The sequence below is a fragment of the Oxyura jamaicensis genome, chromosome 9 (genome assembly GCF_011077185.1).
Source record: "Oxyura jamaicensis isolate SHBP4307 breed ruddy duck chromosome 9, BPBGC_Ojam_1.0, whole genome shotgun sequence".
Classification (NCBI taxonomy): Eukaryota; Metazoa; Chordata; class Aves; order Anseriformes; family Anatidae; genus Oxyura; species Oxyura jamaicensis.
Genome location: NC_048901.1, coordinates 15,897,243 through 15,921,505, shown reverse-complemented (window position 1 = coordinate 15,921,505; position 24,263 = coordinate 15,897,243). Strand labels below are relative to the sequence as shown.

The 24,263-nt window shown below is 38.4% G+C and overlaps 1 protein-coding gene across 4 annotated transcripts in view; it reads right to left on the bottom strand.

The window, feature by feature from the left end:
- Positions 1-24,263, bottom strand: part of ARMC9 (armadillo repeat containing 9) — a 63,301-nt gene that overhangs the window by 38,589 nt on the left and 449 nt on the right. For 2 of the 4 annotated variants that reach the window (XM_035334612.1, XM_035334611.1), the window contains exons 3-10: positions 22,564-22,689; positions 21,853-22,023; positions 21,317-21,472; positions 18,439-18,531; positions 17,200-17,224; positions 11,341-11,498; positions 9,416-9,514; positions 2,037-2,072 (exon numbers count right to left, since the gene is read on the bottom strand). In XM_035334612.1, coding sequence (XP_035190503.1) covers positions 2,037-2,072; positions 9,416-9,514; positions 11,341-11,498; positions 17,200-17,224; positions 18,439-18,531; positions 21,317-21,472; positions 21,853-22,023; positions 22,564-22,689 — 864 coding nt within the window. The remainder of the gene's footprint in view (positions 1-2,036; positions 2,073-9,415; positions 9,515-11,340; positions 11,499-17,199; positions 17,225-18,438; positions 18,532-21,316; positions 21,473-21,852; positions 22,024-22,563; positions 22,690-24,263) is intronic. The other 2 variants (XM_035334614.1, XM_035334613.1) reach the window with 1 other exon arrangement.

The following is a 24,263-nucleotide window of genomic DNA, read 5'->3' as shown; positions in this document are numbered from 1 at the left end:
ATCAGTATTTATAAAAGAAAACAGATGCATTTCATCTGGAAGCCAAAAACACAACTGATTTTATCAAATACTGTAGTCCTGTATTCAAATCATCTCCACTTTACAATTTGATTTATATATTCATAATATGCTGAAGGATGAAGCTGAAAGCCAGGTTCTGACCTCAGCTACCACTGTGAAAATACACTATAAAATTCAGTGTAAATGCAATGCAAATTCTAAGATGTGATAAATAAACAAAGAATAAAGCCAAAGTTCTAGCTAATTTGTACGTACGATTAGAAATCACAAATGCGTATGATCAGCTCATCCGTTACACACTAAGTGACAAGAAGACTGCTACATGCAGCTTATTGCATGTTAGGTTTTGAGCTTGTGTAACCTGGCAAGTCTCTACTGGGACCACGCAAATTTATTTCATAAGAAGATCTGCAAATGCTTTTAATTATTATTTTTTTAATCTTACTTATACTAGACATATGCTGGTATGAAAACTTTCTAGTTGGCATATAAAACAGGTTCTGTAAGAGACCTGAAGTGTATGTAAAAAAAAAGTCACCCTGCAATGCTATGTGATAATGTAATGACAAGAGATGACAAAAAAAGAAAATACTATATATAAAAAACAGTGAGGAGATGCTAGAGGAAACCAAACTATGTATTCAAGAAATATCTCCAAATTAGCCAGATCACTTTAAAAATTATATATAATTCTGCACTGTAAGATAGCACATTCTGCATTGTATAAAATTATATGCAACTAAGACTGCCTGCATAAGGGCAAAACTTTTCTTTAGCAAAGATAATTTCATTCACAATTTCCCATCTGTAAACAGCTTTCCTCAATCTCAAAAGAGACCATTATGAAAGGGAACAGAATACTAAACACCAAGCTAAAGGTGGCCAGTATGACCATTCACATCATCGACAGGAACAGGTTGCTTGGTAGAGGTGGTCTTCTGGTACCTGTGGTCACACAGGTGAACATGAGTTACGTTCTCTATGTCAAGACAAAAAAGAAGCACATAACGAATAATCCATTGCATTCAGCGATTATTTCTCAAAATAAAATGTCGTTTTAAGTAGGAAGTTGATTGTGCACCCAGGTTACTGTAGGTCCAGGTGAGGAATAAATACATTTGAGGAAAAAGTACAATTTTCCTTGAAAAGTGAAATCTTGTTTTACCCTAACAAAGCAGAAAAAAAATAATAATAATAAAAAATCCACAAACACAAATATGGATGATTTTCAAGTAGAAAGCTGACTGATATTTTTCAGAATTGGTGTCAATCACTTTTATGGTTTGATTACATACTGAGTTACTCAGAAGGAGACTCATTTCCTCTCTTTGCAAAGAATGCACTGACTACGGGCAAAATTAGATACTTATGGTGTATTTGCAATATTGCCAGAATACAGACTTCCATCTGGGTTACAGAAGTCACAGGCAGTACACAAAATATTGTTTTGCTTTTTCAGTTTTCAATGAAAGAGGGCCATTTTAATTGTATGAAACAATTTGATAATATCTACTACTGTCAAAGTTTCACTTTACAAATTAAAAATACAAACAAAAAATAAGACGCACCTCTAACAAGCACAATTCAATTTACTGCATTGTCTTAAGTACTGATATTTATCTGCTTACTCAAAGGAGCTGTGGGATCAGGCGGTGTTGGCACACTCCACAGACTTCAGGCTGTATACACTGACTTTCACATGGAAGAAACAATAGTTTTCCGCGTATTATAAAGAAGCTGTGTTTCATGTGAAAAGTTGTGGACAAAGCTGCTCTTTTGCTGACATGCTGTGTTACATGTATTAAAAGCCATAAGGTTACTTAGAACTTCTAGTCTGTTCTGCATGCATAAATTCCAAGCCTTGCACATGTTTTTGGCTCTGTATGAACCATACAGTTAATGTAATGACAGGTTAAAATGCACAGAAAATTGTTACACATTGTGAAATGAAGGGAAACAAACTGTGACAGACTGCAGCAGGCAATGTGAAAGGATATAAAGATATAGACACTTACATATCCGTCATCACAAGGGCTCATAGAGTAATATCCCTTTATGGGCAAACAGGCACACATTAAAATAAAGAAGATTAAAAAAACAAGTTAACAGAAATAAATCACAGAGAAATGCACAGTTCTAAGAAAACAACAAATTAAAATTAGCTTAGTATTAGCTTTGAAAAGAAAAGTATAAGCATCTTCTCCCATTCCCCATACTTTACGTTTTAGGACTGAAATTAGAGTGTTTCTCTTATAACATACCTAGTCTGCACATTATTCCATTGCAACTGTCTGTTAGAATAGCTATGTACCAAGCACTGACACATTTATGTGGATCCATGAATTGCTGTTCTCTGCACTGAAGCCGCTAAAGAGACAGGTACCAATGAATACGGTATCAATCAGAAGACCTCAGGTTCCGAGAAAGGAGTTGTGCATTTTCTTCATACTTGGCTGGAATTTCTCACCAGCATATAATGAAAGTTGAAACAATCTGAGGTGTTCCAGCAATGTTACCTATTCCTCATCCCAAAAGATTCCAAGGCTACATTAAGGAAAAGTCTCTAGAAGGAAACCTATGATTTAGCTACTGAATTAAAAAATCAAAGATAATTCATGGTCTGAGTAGTTTAGTAATACATCCATGTTCTCTTTACTTAGACTATCATATTAAACTGATTTAACCTACAACAGGTTAATATCTAAAAAGAGCAGTTGAATTCCCTAAAGTGAATGAGTATTTTAACTCCCCCAGCGCTATACATGTGTGAACACAGACACACGCGCGCACAGTTCCTGGCTAAGGCAATTTAAACTTAAATTTAACACAGTAGGCAACATTAAGATAAACCAACAAATGAGCAAAAAGAAACCAGGAGATAACCTCTGGCACGATGAAATTTCAATACACTTGTGACCTAAGTCAATGAAGACGTCCATAGGCATCAAGACAAGGATGACATTAAAGGATTTGAGGACAGTAACAGGAAAAGTTTGTGGAAATCCCTACTGATGGCAATGCCTTACCTTTAGAGATGAGGAATGTAACTGTGCATTCAAAGAAGATGCCCAAATTGCTGCAGGTAGCAGATTAATGTGAAAAAGGCATCACATTCTGTGACAGCAGAAAAAAAGAACTCTTTCTTTACACAAGAAGGCAGGTCTGTTTCTTCTTTATCACATATAAGCAACAACATGTAAGAATCATCCCATGGACAGGGACGGGGAAGAAATAAGTACTTCATCCTAAGAAAAGCTTAGTTACACTACATGCTGTTTCCTGTAAGTATTTGGCAGTGAAAGAGAGTACATCCACATAATGCTTGGTGAATTCACTCTGAACAGCTCAGAATAATAAAAAGTGACTTCTGTTTCTGTGTCTTCCACATTCTGTGTGGACTGCTGATGCTGAAAATATTATGACAAATAAGAAACAGAATGGCTGCCATTAACTATTACAACTTGGTGGCATGTTCATGTTTGCAGTATAAAGTTTTTGAGGAAAAAAGTGCATACTATGGGGAAACAAACCAAAACATGCTAGTCTTTATGGCTTTTCCAACAAATTAAAAAAAAATCCACCCTGTTTACAGTTTGTAACTCACGGACTAACTTCAAAGAACTGGTGCTTTTGTCCAGAGTGTGACAGAAGTACCCCCCCCCCCAGCTTCAAAAGAGCTGTGCCAAAAGACATCTAAATCTTGCAAGGGAGATTAATTCAACTAATTGGAGTGACAGGTAAGTATAATCAAACTGAACAGCAGCAAAAAAATAATGGGTATTTATTCTATTCGTGACAGAGGAACAATATATGCAATCAACTATACAGCCTTCTAGTCACAGAACCATTTTCCAGTGGTTAAGACACATCTTGACTATTGATGGAGACTGCACATGTGAAGAAGAGCTTCCCATTTTTCCTTTAATCCAAAATTTAGAGAAACTTATTACAGTAGCCCTAATCCAAGAAATTCCAGGAAGGTGTGCATCGTATATGAATTGGAAAAATCTATTCCTGGGTTTAAGACTGAGCCCATGCTTAAGAGCTACGTTGGATGGGGACTGAACGTACAACACTTCAGAGGATCAAATCCCAGCCAGTAAAGAGACAGAATCCTCTAGGCATAATGATGTATATTAAACAGATGCAGCTGCATGCAACAGAAGACTACAACCCATGTTTCTCACCCACCGGACAAATCAGTTTTAGAAGAAGGAAAAAAAAAGGTAAAACAATTTATCAGGTGTTTTACAAATAGAAAGGACTATATTAAGCACCTGTATTTAAAACTATTCACTTCAAATTTACCCACCATTACCCACATCAATTTCCTGCCCAAACAAACATTAGAGAGTCAGGAATCTGATTAAAATCTTCAGATGAATGTTTTATCAACTTGTCAGAACTGGTGTTCTGACCTCCTGTTCTTAGATGCAGACCTTTTGCTCAGACAATTTTCTCAGATTCCTTCTCTCTCAATTCAGGAGCACACATGTCAAGCAAGACGATCAAAGATGGGGATAACGTTGAACTGCAACTAGGAAAAAAAAGCTTTACGATACAACAGGGCCTTACAGAAGCGTTAGAAACATCTCCCATCTGTAACGCCGTACTGCGGCCTCTATCCCCCTACGTGCACCAGATGCATCCTGTTAATGGACGGCAGATCAGGCTCACAAGCTGACTGACAAGGTCACAGAGCTGGCAAGAGGCATAAAGCTGCTCTGCAGAAGAACGAGATCCAAGACAGTTTACAGGAGAGCACAAGGCAACAGCCAACACCAGACACCCTCACTAAGTATGATTTCACCGGAGTGATTACACTGGGAAAGTCTTTTGGTCTTGCCTCAAGTCTCAAAGCCAGTTCTGGAAGAAAGACTAGTTTGGGGATTTGTCCTTCTGATATGGATTTCTTTCAGGATGAAAGGACAGGCCTTTAACTACCGGAGAAAAAACAGGAAGCTGATGTTTGTACAGTAACAGCACACATTAGTAAGTGATACATACTGCTTTTACTGTAAGCTCAAAGCCTGAGACCTCAAGCCTTTATATTATACAATACCGCTTTTCAGACAATAAAAGCTGTGCACCAAGTACGATGCACTGTGAACAAAATAAAGTTTACAGACAAGTAATGCTACCAAGGATATAATCCAAGGCATGCTCTTTAACTTCCTTGGGCAATAATGCATCATTTTGGTTACAGCACTGATACGGGCCTCCTTCCAAGTCTATCCTAAAACTACCAGCATGCTGTAGCAGAAACTACAAAATACACTGTAAAGCCCAAGTACACATCTCAGAGCATGATGCTACGATCTTAGAGCATGTCAACTGTGCACAGAGTGGCAGATCTTTAATGTCAACAGGACTACAGAATGCCTGTTTGCAGCCAGAAAGCAAAAATAGTTTCTTGCATTCCTAAAAAGGAGTTCCTAAGTTTATCTGTGCATGATTTATTTCAAGGACAGAAATTATCAGTAAATAAAAAATTGAGGCATCACCTCCTAATTGCCTTTAGAATCTTCATTACACAGCTAAGGGATAACTAAAAATACACTCCTCCTAGCAGCACTTACGGCTTTAACATCTAACATCTGCTCTCAGAACCTGCTCCCAAATTTGGATTGTCCTCAGCTGTGCCAGCACAGCTGACTGAAGTCAAGCATCCATTCTTCCCAAACAACATAACAAACATCCAAACATCCCCTAAGTGGTAGAAATTTAAGGCTGTGTATCAGTACAATGAAAAAGGAACTTCTTACCTAATGACAAACTTGACTGCTAATCTATATAGAGATACCGATCCACCAAAATTAATATATTTAGGGATTTATGGGCCTGACATCAATGGTGTCAGGGGGACAAAGCCAAATCCAGAATACTGAAAGCCCAGGTAAATTATAAAGGCCTAATTAATTTTGTTAGCAAAGAGGAAAAAAAGAAGAAGAAAAAAAAAAGACTTTTAGTGGCTGAAAACAGTCTTTAGAAATAGACTTAAAAAAAAAATCACATCTCACTTATCTACTTATCTTGCTTACACAATGAACATAATGGTGAGGATGAGCAAAGGAACTAACCCTCTGCTAGTCTCTTCCCCCCGCGGTTCTACAGGTGACGGCTCCTTACAGTGGAAAGAATTTTGGGAGACAGTGTAGCTGGCGAGACCACACTCTAGTGACTCTAATTAATTATAAGCAAGAAGTGATGGGACCTTCCAACACAAATCCAGCACAGATGCTGCAAACATGTTCTGCTACGTTGTCTAGGTCATGATGCCTCCAGCTTTATTCCAAAACTTATCTGAAAACCTGAAACCACTTAAGGATAGAACAATAACATCTAAGCGTATAACAATGAGGAATTTGGAACCCCTAAAGAAAGTAATGTGATGCCTTAATGACCAAGGGTCTGAATTTGGTTTTTAGTCAGTCTCATCTGGCTTCACGGATCAACAGAGGCAGGGAGTGGTTAGAAGTATTTTGGGGCTATATACATATTGTATATATTTGTTCTTCGTACTTATTTGTGTTTCTGCATGTTTGCTGTTTACATATGAGAACAGAACTCTTTACATGGGAAACAAACAAGAAAATATTATTAATCAAGTAGGATACAAGGATAAGACTGGGAAACCTTGTTACGTTTTAGTTAAGGTCTACAGCAAAGACTGTGATTAGTCTTGTCTCCATAACTTGGCTGATGCCTTGGACAGCCTGAGTACATGAGCCTGCTTATAGAAGCAGTGTTAGATTTCAACCACAGTGGCTACTATAACCTCACTGTCAAGGAGTGACCTGAACCAGCTGAGAAACCCTTAATCTAAATAGACTCAGTGCTATAGTTGTCCTGGCCCTTCCCTAGAGAACTTTGATGGCACAACAACTGCCTCAAGTACTGCGGGTAGGGGAGCCATAAAGTCACACTGAAAGAGTTATGCGAGTAAAACCTCATATAAAAACAGATTCAACTGTGCCAAAAGAACACAGCTATACTCAGCTTAACCTAGTTAATTTGGGACAGAAAGGAGGCAAAAATTTACTTCCAGTAGGGCAGAAAAACCACCACCATCAAAACCTCTTTCTCTGACCTACCTACATAGCTGAAGATTACGTTAAAGTGGCCACGTTGACACAAGTACAGTGGCAAATGCATTTCCAGAGCAAATAAGCTTTTAGAGATGCTTTTAGAGAAGCAGGAGTAAGCAAACATGATGCAGAAGGTCGATAGTCATTTGAGCATCATTTCGTAGAAGAAAACAAGTATGGCTGGAAGAGATTTTGAACCATCAACTAATCTGTCCTGGAAGAGCAACCAAGCATCTACCATTCCTGGTAAATGGTAATTGGTCTATTTTGTTCTTAAAAACTGTGACAGAGATTCTGGCTGATACACTGTGTTTATACACTGCTGCTTACCCACTTCTTCAGCGATCACTTATTGATCTGAAAATTTTACAAAGTCTTCTTTCACAGAGAATGAAACAGACATTTATAGCTAAAGGCTACATGTCTAGCAGTAATCCACCCAGCGTTTATCAGTGAAGATGCAGCTTCATTCACTTCTGTACACTCTGCAGTGGATAAAGAGAAAAATCAGCAACTTCCACAGGGATGACACTTTTCCCTCTGCCCACTTCCCAAAAGGGTTCAAGAGATGAGAGGGACAACTTATAACACAAAGAACAGAAATTATAAGGCAGCACTACGCAAATGGAACAACTTGAAAGTGTAGAAGAAGGGAAGCCTTGATGCAACTAAAGTACAGGAACAGACAGAAGAGGGCGTGTGGCCGCACCAGATGGCAAAATGCAGATGACTGGGGTACACAAAGCATTACCTTGGAAAGCTGTTGATAAGGAATAATGGAAGATTCCAGAAAATTGTTGGTTAGAATGCTGGCACGAGTGGGGCTACGATAAGGGGTGGGATATGGCATGACCATGCACCATGGACATGGTGGACATCAGAGAAGAATTATAGACTATCCTTGATATTGAGGTAGCTGACAGAGATCCTGGTTCCTTCCTGAACCCCTGGAAACCCAGCCTGCAAAAGAGTGCACCTCTTAAATGAGACAGGAGTTCTGACCATTAACAATGAAGCAAGGGTATTTAATTCAGCTTGAAGAATATCTACCTCTGAAAATAACAACACACAGAAAAAAAGAAAAAGGAATATTCTTATCTCCTCATCTTTCTGTAACAGATCTTCAAGAGGAACAAAATGTACCCATACTGGTTTTGTTATTAAAAATTTTGGCTAGAACAAGGAACAAGAATCTTATTTTCTCCTGCTTTTCCTTTGACACTTAACAAAGCTCTTTTACAGCAAAGTTAAGTACACGTGAATGTCTGCCATGGCCAAGATAATAAGCTTAAGTCATGAATTTGGCTTGGCATTCTAAAGTAGTGGCACACTATTTTATTCAAATGTTTGAGAAGTTCTAATATTAACACTTATTTGAAAAACATCAAGCTAGAAAAGATTTGAACAAGCTAGGTATTAAAATGGGCTGTGCCACTGAGCAGCTCTTACACTATCATTAAGTCATGTAATATTTCACACCCGCAGGCACAGTTTCATGGACACTAGAAACTACCCTAAGACAGTTCTGCTGCTGAAAAAAAAGCTCCCTCTCCACAATGACAGAAAAGATCGAGCAGAGCAGAAATGGGCACAAGCAGCCAGGTAAATTGTATCCATCTGACAATAACAAGAGACTGATGGAGAGGGAGGAAAACAAACAAACAAAAAAGAACAGGCATCCTGAGATGCTTATTGGTAAGATTGAAGATCTTTAGATATGGAGCTAAGCCCATCACATAAATCAACAAGCTGGCTTAGGTGTATGATTCTAACAACAGTTCTTGCAAAAAAAGGGAAGTCCTCCCTTCCTCCTTTTTCCCCATGTGTTCTCATTATCCTGTCTGATGCTCCTTCTTTAGCTGGTTACCAATTTTCTCTGGGGTTATAGGAGCATCACTGACAGCAGAAAGGAACAGAGCATGTGTCCAGAGCTGAGCAATGCAACCACCTCCTCTTAGCTACACTAAAATCGATTAAGACATGCCATCAAACCACACTCAAGACATTAGCTTATTATTTTTAGATTAAAAAAAAAAAAAAAAAAAAAAACACATTAGTTTTAACAAACGCACAGCTCACTGTGTTATCATAACAAGAGAATTAATCATATTTATGCAGCTAAAACTGCGTAACTGTCATTCACCAGCACACGAGATCAACAAAACTACGCCAAATTCTTATGCAAACAGGAACACGTTATCTTTAATCTTTTGCTATTTCAAATCCCTTGTTTAATATACAGCTCAAGTGGTATTGTACAAAACAAAACAAGAAAAAAAAAAACACACACAACCATTAATACTTACTGTTCCAGGCCTTGTGAAGTCAATACTTTGTGCTGCACTTTGTCTCATCTGATTGCTAAACAAGCGAACACAAACACTTTGAAGATACTCTGGTGTGATCTAAAAATTAGGAAATATAACAAGAGAACAGGATTATAGAAAACTTACATATTCTACCAGACAAGCATTTGTATACTTCAGGGTTTTTGAGGGCTAGAAACCACACACTTGATGCAAGTGCAAGGTATGTACTCAAACAATAGTTTTGTTCAGAAATTTAAAAAATTGTAAACTCTCCTCATCAGGGAACAGTTATGCTTTTCAGAACTTGGCAGTAAGCAATTTCAGAATCTGGAAGAAATAGTGAATTGTCACACCAGTGTTTGCATATAGATTTTCCTCAATCAAGAATTAAGTTCTCCAACAGTAAGTATAAAGCAGTTTTAAGCTTTAGACATAAACACAGAATTAGACATATATGCAGAATTGTTACCTATCTGAAGAGTAGAACTTAAATCACAGTTGTACAGAAGAGAGAATAAAATAAGTTATGCAGTACAGGACTTTATATTCCGAGGCAAAACATCTCAGCAGGTTTACTTTTTGTTCTGAGAAATCTACACCACAGCAGAATTGCCTAATTGCAGAATAGTTATTTGCTGCCCCAAATCAGAGGAGAGGGATTATAGAAAGGGGAATAGGGACACTTATAGCAAGAAAACAAGACCCTTCAAATTCAGAATGCTGCAATTTCAGCATTATTTTATTCAGTGTCCAGTTCCACTTTGGAGTGACGGAAACCAAGAATCCTAACGAAAGAGCACCATCAACTGGACACGTTTGGAAAGGCTCAAATGACTGCCCAGTACAAGGCTTAAAAAGAAAATTTAACAAACATCCATCCTCCACCACAGAATGTAAGGGAATATCACCGCAGAGAGCAATGAAGCCTGAAACGGTAGGCAGGAAATGACTGCTCTGCTTCTTACTGCTTTTGAAACTCATGAAATGTATCAGCAGATACATTTCCTAATCTGCTGTAAAACAAAATCCACACATACAGGCAAATTCTTCCCTGCAGTAGTGTTATAAGCAGACAGTAATCCCAGTTTCAGAGTGGCAAGCTGCAAGATCTTCATGCTGATGAGAGGAGGAAGGTACATACTGGTATTTCAGCAAGCAGCACAGGAACTCCAAGGTCATTCTCCCTGCTAACAATTCACAGATCCCTTAAAAGCACCTAGAGGCCACTAACATCTGCCGTAAGAATCATCTTCAGGTTATACTGAAGTTATAGCACTGAAGCCAGCTTGCACAAAAGATGAAGTGTAAAACCTCTTTGTATTAAAAATACCCATAAGAAAGATGTTCTTTCTCCAGTCGAACACATGTGTGGCCCATTTGATACAGTAAACAACTCATTCATCCCCCCCCACCAGTTCCCTTTACCAACTAAAGTAACAAGCTCAGCTTAGCAGAACAGAGAACAAAGGTTTTCCTCACCAAAATTTTGAGTAAATAGAGAAGATTGTTTCCGCCACTGTGCCACATAAAGCAGACCTGGCAGCTGTTTTAAGATATACAAGAATCTCTGATGGGCTGAACTGCAGTCAGCAATCACAGAAATGGCCTCTAATCACTGCTTATGCCAAAGCTCAAAAGGGGGCTCCCAAGAGAGATCTGAGAGGTCTTGTGAGATGATGCTACTTTCTACAAGATTTCTGAGCCAACACAACTCAACTCATGGTCTGCACTACCTTTATCCTAGTACACAGGGGTAATGGAAGAAACTCATCCCAAGCACTGTGTTTCATCAGTAAAGAGACACAATTCTTACAGAAATGCTCATAACTATGAAGTTTAATTCACTTTTTAGTGGCATTCTCTATTCCATTTTTGGGGGGGTGGAAGGAGTGAAGTAAGTACACATCCAAGTCACCTCTTACCATCTTGCCATTGACTGTTGCCTCCAAGGAATCCACAAGCTCTGCAGTGACTCCAATGAGATTATGGTAGTCTGCTTGCATTTTGTTAAATCGCTTCAGGTAGGTCATGGTCCTGCGCTCAGACTCCACTAACTGTTGATGAAGATGTTGCAACATTTCTGTCAAGACAGTAATAAAAAGGAAATAAAATCACCTTTTCAACTGAAAGGGCAAAGAACCCACAAGCATTTTTACTGTTCTGATGGGACAACTTTGGCTGCTGATGTGGAATTTTATCCAAAGGGTGGAACTTCACTGCAAGGATAATTCCACACTACAGTGTGATTTCATTTCCTCACTTCAGCTTCAAGTACTTAACCTTATCTTAATTGCACAAACGATTGCTTTGCAGTTATAAGTTGCAGCAATATAACTACTGGACAGTAAACGTCACTGAACACACTTGTGCAAAGGATACTGCTTTAAAAGCCGTAATACAAGAAATTCCATGCTGTTAAAGACAAAATAAGCGTGATCATCTAATCAGAAGAATTTATGACAAAGTGCAGCCCAGATGTGGTTAAGTGACCTTGTTACCTACACACCAGATGCATGCACCATCTTCTACCTTCACTAAAGTACCAGGAGGTAAAAACATGACAGAGTAACTGCAAAGCGCTAGCTGCTACTTCAAAAATAAAACAGAAAAGGAGAAAGAAAGTAACAAAGATTAATGCCTGGAAGGTTATATTGTAAAGCTGGGAGCTTTTTCCTGTTAATTTATAGACATAGTCCATTGACAATTAAATTATGTAGGTCTCTGTATTTTACAATACATACTAAGTCTTGCATCTTTTAAAGAAAATGGAACAGCTCATAGAAAAAAAAATACATTCAAGTTAACCAGCTCCCCATTTGTTATTAAAATAGGCAATAGATTCTTAGAAGTTGCAGGGAATTCCCTACTTTATTTGATTACAGATGCCATCAATTTTACAACTTATTTTATTTTATTTTTTAGATGATTCCATTATTTATTCCTTCATGGTGAGCTGTATTAGTTACTTTTAATACCCACTTCAGTTTCTGGAAATAACTCAATTTTTTCTTTTTATTTCTATTTATTTTCTGTCTAAATTAAAAAAAAAAAAAAAAAAAAAAAAAGGAAAAAAAGGTACCATTCCCAATACATTTTGCTTCTTCAGATTCAGTTAATTTATGGATGAAAGAAGCAAACTAAACGCCAAAATCTGCATCCTTCATTCCTGTTCTCAGACCTAGCAAAATTAACATTATACATGGAAGTCAGGAACACAATCTGGAGCTGGGTACCAGAGCAGGTATCCCTACAACCGGACAAAACTATGAAGAGAGGCACAATAACTCTATTTTTACTCCTGATGTTTATGTATTTTGCTAAAACATTACATTTTAAAACAGTTTGATGAGAAGCCACCTTTGCTCCCGTGTTGTGAAAAAGACCTAGCACCCGTCTGCAAAAAGACTGAATATTTACCATAAAACTTTCTGTTAAACAAGGTGCAGGAATTAGCTTGACTACGAAATTTCAAACAGAGGTAGGATTCTTTTTCACAGATTTCAAAACTTCTTGGATTCAAATACAGCATTCCAAACAGCCTAATATAAGACAGTTTAGGTCTACACAGACCCAGGAGACAGAAAAGCAAAGTAAATAGTTTAAGATGCAAAACTGGAATTTTTTTTTAAAAAACAAATTCCTTTTCCTGGCTTTGAACAGACTTTGTCCATGACCTTTGAAGAAACCATCATGCACTTGTATGATTCACTATCTCTTTCCGTAACAATAAAAATCATGTCTTCCCGTATCACAGAAGTGCTGGGAAACATAACTGATATAAGTGGAAAACTTTGGGATGGTTATCTGGAGAATCCTACAGCAATATGAAGTTTCACTGCACAGTTATGCTCTGTTTGAAAAAAAACCTCAGCATGCACAACTGCTGTGTATACTGCTGTGCTGTGCTGAATACCTTGCAGATACGAGAAGCAAGCTGTGGAGAATTAAGTACAGTTATTTAAAAACACAACTGTCCCTCGCCGTTTACTCCCCTGCTCTCTGAACTCAGGCACAAACCTCTGCTCTGTTCCACGGCGGCTTGCATACAGATGGTAATAATCAGCAGAGTGAAGAACAGGGAGTGGAAGTGGTATCTCAGTACCACGGCTTATCTTGCAGAGCCTTCACAAGTTGTCTTCTGCCGTCAAGTTATATTGCAGATAGTGATATACTAATTATGTGTAAATATCACCCAAGTAACTGTACAGGAAGTTACTTGCTGACAAATTGCTTCTTAAAGCGATAAACCTATGTACTTAAGAGACAAGGCTGACAAAAAATACTGTTCAAGTAGAACTGCCCATAAGACTGTCCTTATAAATGAAAAAGGTAAGTCATTAGGTAGCTTTTTGAATTCTGATCTTGATATATCTTGTGGATTTAAAGCGTTTCTGAAAGAGGCTGGTTTTATCCCATTTATATGAAAAGCAATAGATGGTCCAACAGTTTATTTCTACTTTCAGAAAATCTAGCAAAATGAACCTTTTATGGGATCTTTTAGAGAAAAAAGTGTATTAACAAACAAGCTATAATCCTTAGCTATAAATTTACAGTCACAAAATAAAGCACAGAATGCAGAGAAGGTACATTTTCTTGATTCTGATCTATACGTTTTGATTTATGAGTTTTTTAAAAAAAGTTATTTAATTCTGATAGCCCTCTTAGAGTGGCTCCTTTCTGAGAATCACTCATGAATCGGCATTCTGCACCTGCAGGCTTTGTGACTGATGCTTTTTATCCAACTGCAAACCTAGCAACCCTAATGGTATTTTTTTAATATACTTCCTTGGAGGGAGCAAAAACCTGTGTGAAATAACAGAGGCTGGGACAAGCCACAGGTTGTGTTCAAATACAGCAAAATGCACTCACAAATAAGAGATAAGGAAGATTCCAAAGACAACCCAAATTATTCTTCCTTGATAATAATCATTGAAATTCGAGTTAATTGTTTAGTAGTGGTAGATATAGAACAAAAATTACCACAGCCTTAGTATCATATAGCTCCAAAACAAGAATACTAAATGCATTAAGACCCTGAGAACATTCATTATACAAAGCAAGCTGCTCTTCAGCACATTCTTCTTTTGCTTGGATGACCAAATTGGAATACATTTTTATTTAACTTCAACTCAGAAGTTTCCAGGGGATATATCCAGAGCGTGACTTTCACTCAGAGGAAAGTCTGAAACATCAAGTCACGAAGCATAAATCTTCTCATCATCTGCTTGCTTTACATAGACTAGTACAGAAAATTTCCAGTGATGAAAATCTGTCTTCCAACTACAGCCAGCAGGAAGAACTACAAAACCAATTCTCAATACAGCTCATGAATGCTAGTCTTAGCAATTGAGAATCGGGCCAACTTACCCCTTTTCTGTCAAATCCAGGGATTACCAGTTATAAACACTGGTCTTTACCGAGAAAAGGGAGTCAAAGAGAAGAATCACGAACTCATGACATATTTTGCATTTTTTACAGCACTATCTTCTCAAACAGTAATTTTACTAAAAAAGGCAAACTATTTCATGAAAGTTTCTCTTACTAGCAAGGCAGGAGGCTTTCATCGTTGGCATGTAACTGACCCATATACAGATGGTTGTTGTAAGAGCTGGTCCTATGCTGCTCCATTTTCCCTCCTTGCCTTCCTGCCATATCCCCATAATCAATACCAGCATTTATGCAGACAGATCAGGGAGCTACCAGCCCAGTTAAAAATCAATGTTTAGTTGCTTGCTTAAAACATTAAATCATTGCAACTTGATTCAGAATGGGAAGAAGTGAACTGCCACTGAAAGACACTTTTTCCCTCTAAGTGACATTGCAGCAGCAATCAAACTGCCCCTGTAACGGGAAGCAGAGTAACACAAAGTTTGGTTTCTTTTTTTCCCCCTCTTTCTCCCAACTATCAAATGCTTTCTACAGCCAACTTGTAATAAACTAGAGTTATAGAGGAATAAAAACAAGCTCCACACTTACCACAATTATTACTTTTATGTGGAGGGAAAGAGGGGACAATAAAGGGCAGAGGACTAACCTGGGTTAGGAAGATACAGCATTCAGTAAAGCTCTGCAAAGTGAAGATGCCTGCTTTAGGCATCTTCCAAACTGCTAAGTGTTTCTACCCATTTTTTTGACTTGTTCTGTCACGTATGTAATTATCTCTGCTCATTTGTCACGTCTTCTTAAGAAAGAAGCACATTTCACATTTGGCAAATGGGTGAAGAGCCAGAGACTGCAGCAGGTTAATCAGGAAAAGCACACACACTAAACTCTCCGGGACACCTTCAAAAGCACACACACCACCATCCCACCCAAACTTGAAGTGCTTCAGTATGTGAGACTAATGATGGGCAACTATTTACAAAATGCTGTTTAAAAGGATTCTTTGATTACCACTCTTCACTCATATGTTACCTATTAATTTTCTTTACATTTCTCCTTCACTGATAACGTAAACATTCTCCAGCAGCGAGGACATACTGCAGATCCCACGTGATCCAAGAAGCATACTGCAGAACTAACGTCTCAGACCCAATACCTTCAAATGAGACAGACCTCAAATAGCCTTCATGGAAAATCCACCCTGACTCAAACTCTAAGGCATGTAAGAGATCTACAAATCAAGGCTGCATGGAGTCAATACTATGACAGTCTCTGTACTCATACAGAGCACAGAATTTAGAGAAATAATAATAAAAAATTTAGAGAAATAATAATAAAAAAGTTAGGCCCTAAATAACTCAGGCCCAATCAAGTAGTTATGTCTTTCTAATCAGAGTATGGAATTATCGCCTTTAGGAGTCTCCATGGACAAGGAAAAAAAAGTGACTTTTAGCGAATAAAGATCTCTCTATTACTCAATGAAATTCTAACAACGTAAAGCACAAACTTGCAAGGAAAATACCTGAACCTCACAATGGGAGATGAGCTTCATTTTCTTTCTAATTCAATATACAAATAATAAATTCTCAAGCTAAAACTACAGATTAAAACAACTGAATAGCAAAAGTAATTTCAGGAACCCAAGCTGTGCTCATACAAATTCCCATCAACAAACTGAACACGAAAAGTCAACGGAAGAAATGAATGCAATGGACTTAGGACCTTAAATTCTATTTATTGAACCAATTTTTAAAAGGCATACACTTCAAGTGCCATCTACATCTAATGGGAGTTAGCACTAAAATTACCATCTCAAAGGACCCCAAGTTACTTAGATAAGTGTTTATGAACAGCCTACTTAAAATATGAGACGTTCTTATTGAGAGATTCTTAGGAGGTACCAAATTGTACTATTTTAAGAGTTTGAACAGGATAAGTGAATAGGAACAAAAATCTACTTTTGCTAAGAAGGTCTGACAATCTTCGGAGTAATGGACTGAGATTTGAAGCCTGGAAGATGCAGATAGGCCTAGGTGGGTACTGGAAACAAATCTGAGGAAACTTATTTTAATCAGAACTAAAAGCAGAAAGCTGGCACGCACTTTGTACAGAGTTATCCACTTGTTTTTACTATAGTTTTATTTTAGGACAGAACAGAGATAAAATGCAAATCCCACTAACAGGCCCCTCCCATTCCCAATACATACCTTTGCTCAGCCCCACAGACTTCAAGCAGCCTGGCAATAGCTATCACCAAAACAGGGGTATGGATTTCAAAGGACTTTTTGACAAGCATCAAAACATTTCCCTGACATTGTAGGCCTACTTTTCACTACATTTATAGCTACTATTACACCTAATAATCTTACAGAATATCCTTACCACATCTCCACATTTACCTTTGTTGCACTGTCCATTCTCCTTCTGTTGTATGAGTAGGAGCTGTTCAGGAAAATGTATTTCTTTTCAAGCATGCATTTGTTCCAGAGACAGAACGAGAAACTGAACCAACTAGCACACCCAACCAAGCCAAATATTCCTGCAGCCCCAGGCAACAGCCCATGCCTGATGCTTCATGGAAAAATCAATAATAAATGAATCAAAATAAACACAAAAATCTTTCAAGTGCACAATGTTACATAGAAACATGAGACTTCTTGCTGACCTTTGCACCTACAAGATCCAAATCTGAAAATATGGTAAATCCAGACTTGCTAAAGATTTGTATTAGCAAAAAAGTCAAAAGTCAGACTGCTCATAAAATCAATATACAAATATGCAACCAATATATTCTAACAAATATTTGGGATTCAGTCAGGATCCAGTATATTACTGCATAAAGATGAATAAACAGAATTTTTTCATTAACTGTTCAACGTCATGCACACACACACACAAACTGCTCTAACATGGAAGTGAGAGCAGACTTTTCTGATCACTGCTCCCTATCCTGACAAACAGAACGGCGCAGGAAGAATATTATTTCCAGCTCTCATTCAATACCACAGTGGCATGATGTCTTAGGATGGAGTAAGATGTAGGAGGAAAGGATTTTAAACCTGTCCTGCTAAAATAGAAAACAGGCAGAAAAAAAGACTGCAGTTTAGTTCTCTCTGCCTTGCCTTTAACTATACTGACCAAAAATGGAGATTATCTTGTCACACGGCTAGTTAGCCTGCAAATTAGGCCTGACAACACAGCTTAAACAATATTGTTAGAAGAAAAATTAGTCTGAAAGACAACTCATTTAATAAAACAGTAATTTCTGGAACCCTTAAAGGCCCTGGAAAACTTTCAGCTAGTCCCTGAAATGGCTAATTCAAAAGATTAAGAGCTTTACAAACACAGAGGGAGAAGTCAGGCTTTGGCGTATCCTGTATATCACACACAGAAGCAGAGAAGGGTCATATAATAAATATGCAGTTTCATACATTGCAGCATCCATACATTGTCTTTGCATAACTTTTTCAAAAGTTTGGTTTTGCATGTAGAATTTTGAATGTTTCGTACCAAAAACCATTAAACTGCAATGTTACTGCAATTGTACAATAGATCTTAGCAGCATACTCTTCTGATAAATTATACTGTCTCTTTACAGTAACTCTAATGATCTTCAAAGTATTTTCTCAAAAGGATACAAATAAAGTGAGAAGCCTGGGAGTCTGGCTGGCTTTGAGAGTCAGAGACAGGAACTTTTCCAATCTTGTCCTTAAATCCAATGTCCAAGAATCCTTCAAAAGAAAAACAAATGATGACAGCTGTTCACCAAATATGTACACTTTGCTGAAAGTACTGTTTGGATCACAGCAACCTTCCACTAGTAAACAAGGCAGCCAACATTGTAGTGAAAAGATTTTCTTTCACTGTTACCAAAGTGAACGTGGTTGCTAACTACTCATAAAAGTACACCAGAGTAAATTCAGTAGTACTTCTATACAAGACTTATACTGGAACTAAAGCCACATCATGTTGTTAGAAAACTACCACACAGTATTTGTGCCTTGTATGAATATACAACAACTGCTTTTCAATTACAATTATCTTTAAAATACAAGCAACTTGATAAAAAGTAGTATGAATTTAAGGTTTTTTAAATAAAGCACAAAATGAGCTATTTTCCATTCTTCAAAAGAAAATCGCTGAAGTCATCTTTCATTCCTGACAAAATCTGGGACTTTAGATTCTGTCTGTAACTACTACAAGCGTCATGACGCGACATCAGTGGTCAGGGTACAACATTTCCAAAACACATTTGGAGAAAAAAAATGACTCATGTATGAAAATCTGGACTAAAGCATCAGCCACTAACCAGAATACTGTTTTCTGTCTCACATAGCAGCTCTGTCTCGTAAGCACAAGAAAATCATAGTTAAGGAAAAAAAAAAATACACCTAAGAATTCACTGATTACTCATTTCTTGTTTTTCAAACCTTCAGTTCAGCTGGTTTCTGCTTAAAAGCTAGCCAACAGATGACAAAGCAGTTATCTTCCAACAAGTGAAAAAGCAACGTGTTCCAAAAAATAGCAGGGGCTTCTTAGTTTACTGCTGTATGTGCATACATCGCAAGCTGCTCTTGCAGCTCAAACTTGCCCTTGTTTCACCACGTTGGAGAGCATACAGAATTTACTTGCTGCATTCACCAATTCAGTAACAAGACCAGGGTGCACTACACGGGATGCCATATATTATCAAAGGAGCTGTGTCTGCTACAGAAAGAAGTGTATATTATTTTTCAAGATATATTAAACAAGCAGCAAGGAACTCCAGCTATAAAGCATCAGATGCCTGAGGAAAAAAAAATGCTGTAAGAACCCTGCTTAGTAGACTAGTGACTCACTGTTGTTCTTTCCCAAATGTAAAACAACCTGTGCTTCCACACTAACACAGAGTGAGTTGTACAGTTCCCACAAGAAAACATGAGTGACTGTGGACTAAGAGATTTGACAGTTATTGTGAATAAACCCAAGGATCTAGTCTTAGATAAGGCATTCAACAACAACAACAAAAACTGTTAAGTATAATTAAAAAAGTAGTCATATTCCAAGTCTGAGGTCAACTAGCACGTCTCATTATTTATGGCTAGTCCCAGAGGAAAATTGCAGCATATGCCTTTTTTGGTGTTAAACTAAAGCTCCTCATCAGCTGCTACATATAAAGCCAGCCGTAGGGCATCAGTTAAGGTTTGATTTGACATCAAACCATGTGTGACAGCAATGCAGACTAAAAATATCCCCTCCCACCACAGTGACTGTCCACAGCTCCTTAGGTGAGCCAGCACGACCGTCCAGGTGGTAGGATGGCGTGGCACATCAAGCAGATCGCCCTGCAAAACATTACGTGTACTTCACAAACAAAACTGTGTAAATGCCTGTGTGCATACATGGGGGAGCTCTATACCCACACATTCACACGCTATAAAGCAGCTCAGTTTCTCGATCCTGTTCAAGTGCAGCAGTACAGCCAGCTGTGTGCCACATAACCAAGAAGTTAATGCTTCTTGGAGGACTAAAGTCCTACAGTTTTGCACTGCAGGAGCAAGCTGTCAGCAGGTGGAACAGGGGCAGTACCCTTCCCATAGAAATCGCCACTGATACTTTGCAGCTCCAGACAACATCTCCTAACCTTTCCTTTGCATGGAGCTCAGAAGGCAGTCAGTGCGAAGGTGCTTTATTACCCCTTCATCAACACAATAACCGTGGATCACACAGTTCTAACTGTAGATCATCATAGCACTGAAAGAAGTGCACCTGGAAGTGAAAATCTATTTAGAAGCAGAACCACACTAACTTAGCCTCTTTCCTCACCTCGCATGCGCATGTGCCTAAGAACTGAACTCTGAAATAGCCACAGGCAAAGGCTAAAACATAGTTAACAAGACGTATTAAGCAGTAAAAATGCCTGTGGCAAGAGTCACTAAGCCACTAAACACAGCTATGCTGTTCCAGTATTTCTGGGAAGAAAAAAAAAAAAAAAACAACTCTCAGGGAACACAGACAACAGTGACTTATTGTCTCAATTAAGACAATTACATCCTCAATTTCTGCTACAGGAAGATTACTTAATTACTTATAAAGCTGACTTTCTCTTTTCCACATTAAATGAAATTGCTTCAGTCTCCTTATGCCTAGCTATCGTGTTTTAAAACCAAACTATACACACAGACAGTGGGATATCCCAGGTAACATCCTCAAAGCACGTAAGTGGAGTTGCACTACTATATAGTGACTCCCATAAGTACACATATATTCCAGGGTTGTATGGAAAGGAAGGAGAAGAGGCATTTATTTATTTTTTTTTAATGCCAGCACACCATTTAAGACTCAAATTTAAATATATTTAAGATGTTACTCTGTTATTGATTACACTGTCACAACCCTTCCTCCATGAAATGTCTTCTTTTATGATTGTACAGTTTCTGTTAGAGGAAACGATAAAAGCAATTACCAAATCAAATATCATTCAACACTTACCATTCCATGGGAAAAAACATCATAAATACAATTTCTGCAAAGTACCTGGAAAAGTTCTTTAAAAGAAGGATGCACCATAGGGTTGGGAACGAAAGGCAAAGCATAGAAGGGAAGAAACTCCGTAGTCTGGCTCAGTGCAGCTCCTTTTGTTTCAAGGTATGCTTTAAAGTGAGAAATCCTTTCCTCAAGTTCAGCTTTGTCCTAGGAAATAAAACCACATATTTATTTAGAAGACTTCTGTTCTGAATGCACTGTAAAGCTGGCAGATGTAAGCAGAGACCTAAAAGCATTAACTTCAAGTTTGAAATCTCAGTGTATATAGTTAGAAGTGTGAAACTATCAGCACACTGCTATTTTCCAAGTTAAGAAATTCAGAAGCTCCACTATAAAGAACAAATTCAATCCCTGTACTTCACAATACGAGTGACTGCTTTCATCCAAAATGTGGACTGCTGCCCAAAATCCAAAGGTGTACTCTGTGACTTCTTACTAAGCATCCAGTTGCCATCTGCACTAAAGACAAGTATATCAAGTGAAACAAATGAAAGCAATTTGAAGTTCAAACCATCAAGTAAACTTACAGGCTTTCCCACAGAGTGTTTCAAGGGGCACGTAGCAAAGTATACATGAAGATAGAACTCCAGCTTCTGACCAGCTGGTTCATTGTCCCGAACTGAAGATGAAATATGCTCCTCCCAGAGCTGGAAGAAAGCTTTCTGCTCACCATTTTCAAACGCTGTTAGCAAATCTTTCTGCAAAGGGCAAAGGCATTCAGTCAAAAAACAAACACTTTTCAAGGGCTACATAGGCTAGTAAATGAAGAATCTAAGTGCCATCTGAAGATGCTGAACTAAAGTTTTATCCAAAATCTCTTACCATTTGATGACCAGCTAAATATTCCTTCTCCAACTACCTCTAATCTCTTTGAGAGCCTGAAACACCCATTGATACAAGAAGCAAGGAATTTTACAACATTGATCTGGGGACCCACCTTTACCGTAAAGGAAAGACAAATACCTGCAGTATCTGAAAATCAGCCTTTCAAAGTATGTCAAACTCAAAACCTAAAATACTGTGAACCAAAACTGCTGCCTCAGGTTCAGAAGGATTGAAGCTCTTCAAAAAAAAACAAATATGAAGGTTCCAGAACTGAAAGAAGGCTGCTAGCAGCCTTCTCCAAATAAATAAGAATCGGTTCAGACACAGCAGATAATCTCTGTGCTGTAATAATTCACACGGCGGTCTTAAACTCTTACAAGTATTATTCAAAATAAGTGCAAGTGGTGCATTACCTGAACAGGCAAGGCTTTTGAATCTCTCAAGGAAACACCTGCTGTCTTGGGTAGAGGCTTCCCTTTTATTTTACATTCCTTTGCAAATACCTTCACTGTTTCTTCAAATTCTGCAAAATCCAAATACTACAAGATAAAAACATACAGAAATATTTTTCTTAGATTATTAATGCCTCAAAGAATGATCCATGAATTGCCGAAGTCCTTAAAAGTTCCTCTGTAGTATGGTCCATAAATGCTGAAAGATTACACAGGAACAAACAACTGTGTCTCACGTGGTGAGAACATACCGTTTCTTAACTTAGGTTTCCTTCTACATCTTAGACAACAGCATTCGCAGCCAAGCACACTGTCTCTAAAAGAATGATGTCCCCCAGTTTAGTCAGTAACTTAATTCAACCAAAGAAGAAAAAAGAAAGAAAATCCATTACTGCCAACACCTCAGCTGAATAAAAAAGTAAGTAACTTCCTTGCAGACAACGTTCTTGGAGGACAGAATTCTTAAGCATGACTCTCCTCTTCAGCAGCCACACAGCTGGAATCCTAAGCCGCTTCACTCACGATAAGTGAAGCTGAAAAGGCCAAATCAACGGCCAACTAACCAAGCATCACTCATCTGAAGAAGAGAAAAACAGCCCTCTCTCTTCCTCCCACAATGTACAGTCATGATATTTCATGTCTTCCCTCTCCTCCCCCATCTCATGAGACTCAGTTAGTGGTTGCTGTGGCAAGACATCACATTTTGTCTTGAAAACTTGATCTGGGTGTCCAACGTTGCACAGAGAACAAGGATCATTTACTTTCTTCACCATTAACATAAACAGGACTATGTTAATGATTGAGTCCTTAGAACTTTTTAGATTTGTCTTCTGAGAAACAAACAAAAAAAAGTAGGCTTTGTAAGATTTTGTCCTTTGATAAACTCTTTAGGCAGGGAGTCCAAGCTATCAACCGACAGCCTGGGAAAAGCTGGGTAAAATAGCGGCTGACTGCTGCTCCTGATCACAGTGCTGGCACCTGCAGAACTGTGCAGCAAATTTGGTCTCACAAACACACACCGCAGGTGGGAGGCTGACGGTTTGCTACTCACCTTGGGTCTGTGAGACTGTGCTGGTCAGAGGAACGTGACAGTAACAAGCAACAGAGATCACAGCTTGTGTCCTTGTTCCAAATCACAAACATCCCATTTGGCCAACTTAACTAGCAGGCAGAAGCACAAGCTACCAGAGAGATGCTCACCCTTTAAAGTTTATCTCTCACATTTTTTTTCCATAGGACTGTTTCACACTTTAGAATATCATCTAATGGGCAATGTGGGTAGAGAAGCACCCAGCCAGAGAACCCTGATTTAGCATTAAACCATGGAGACCAGCGGTCTCAGGACTTCAGCCTGGGCTTTGTCATTCCTGAGGTTTTTACGTGCCTCTGCAATTTTATAGAGGCACAAAATCAGGTGGTAGCTGAGCCACCTGGCCTAAGGCTCTCACCAGTACCACAGCTTGGACCTGAGCCCCAGAGCTGTCCGGGATCCAACCAATTTAACTGTCCCTTTAACAAAAGCCTCACTTACAACGAACAATTGATACTTTTTAATTATCAGACGTGTGGCTGCCTGCATTTAATGCACATTAAGCCCTGCGAACCCACAGAGCGTGACGGAACCTCTGACTTCCAGGCGCAGCAAACGCTTGCCTGGCTGC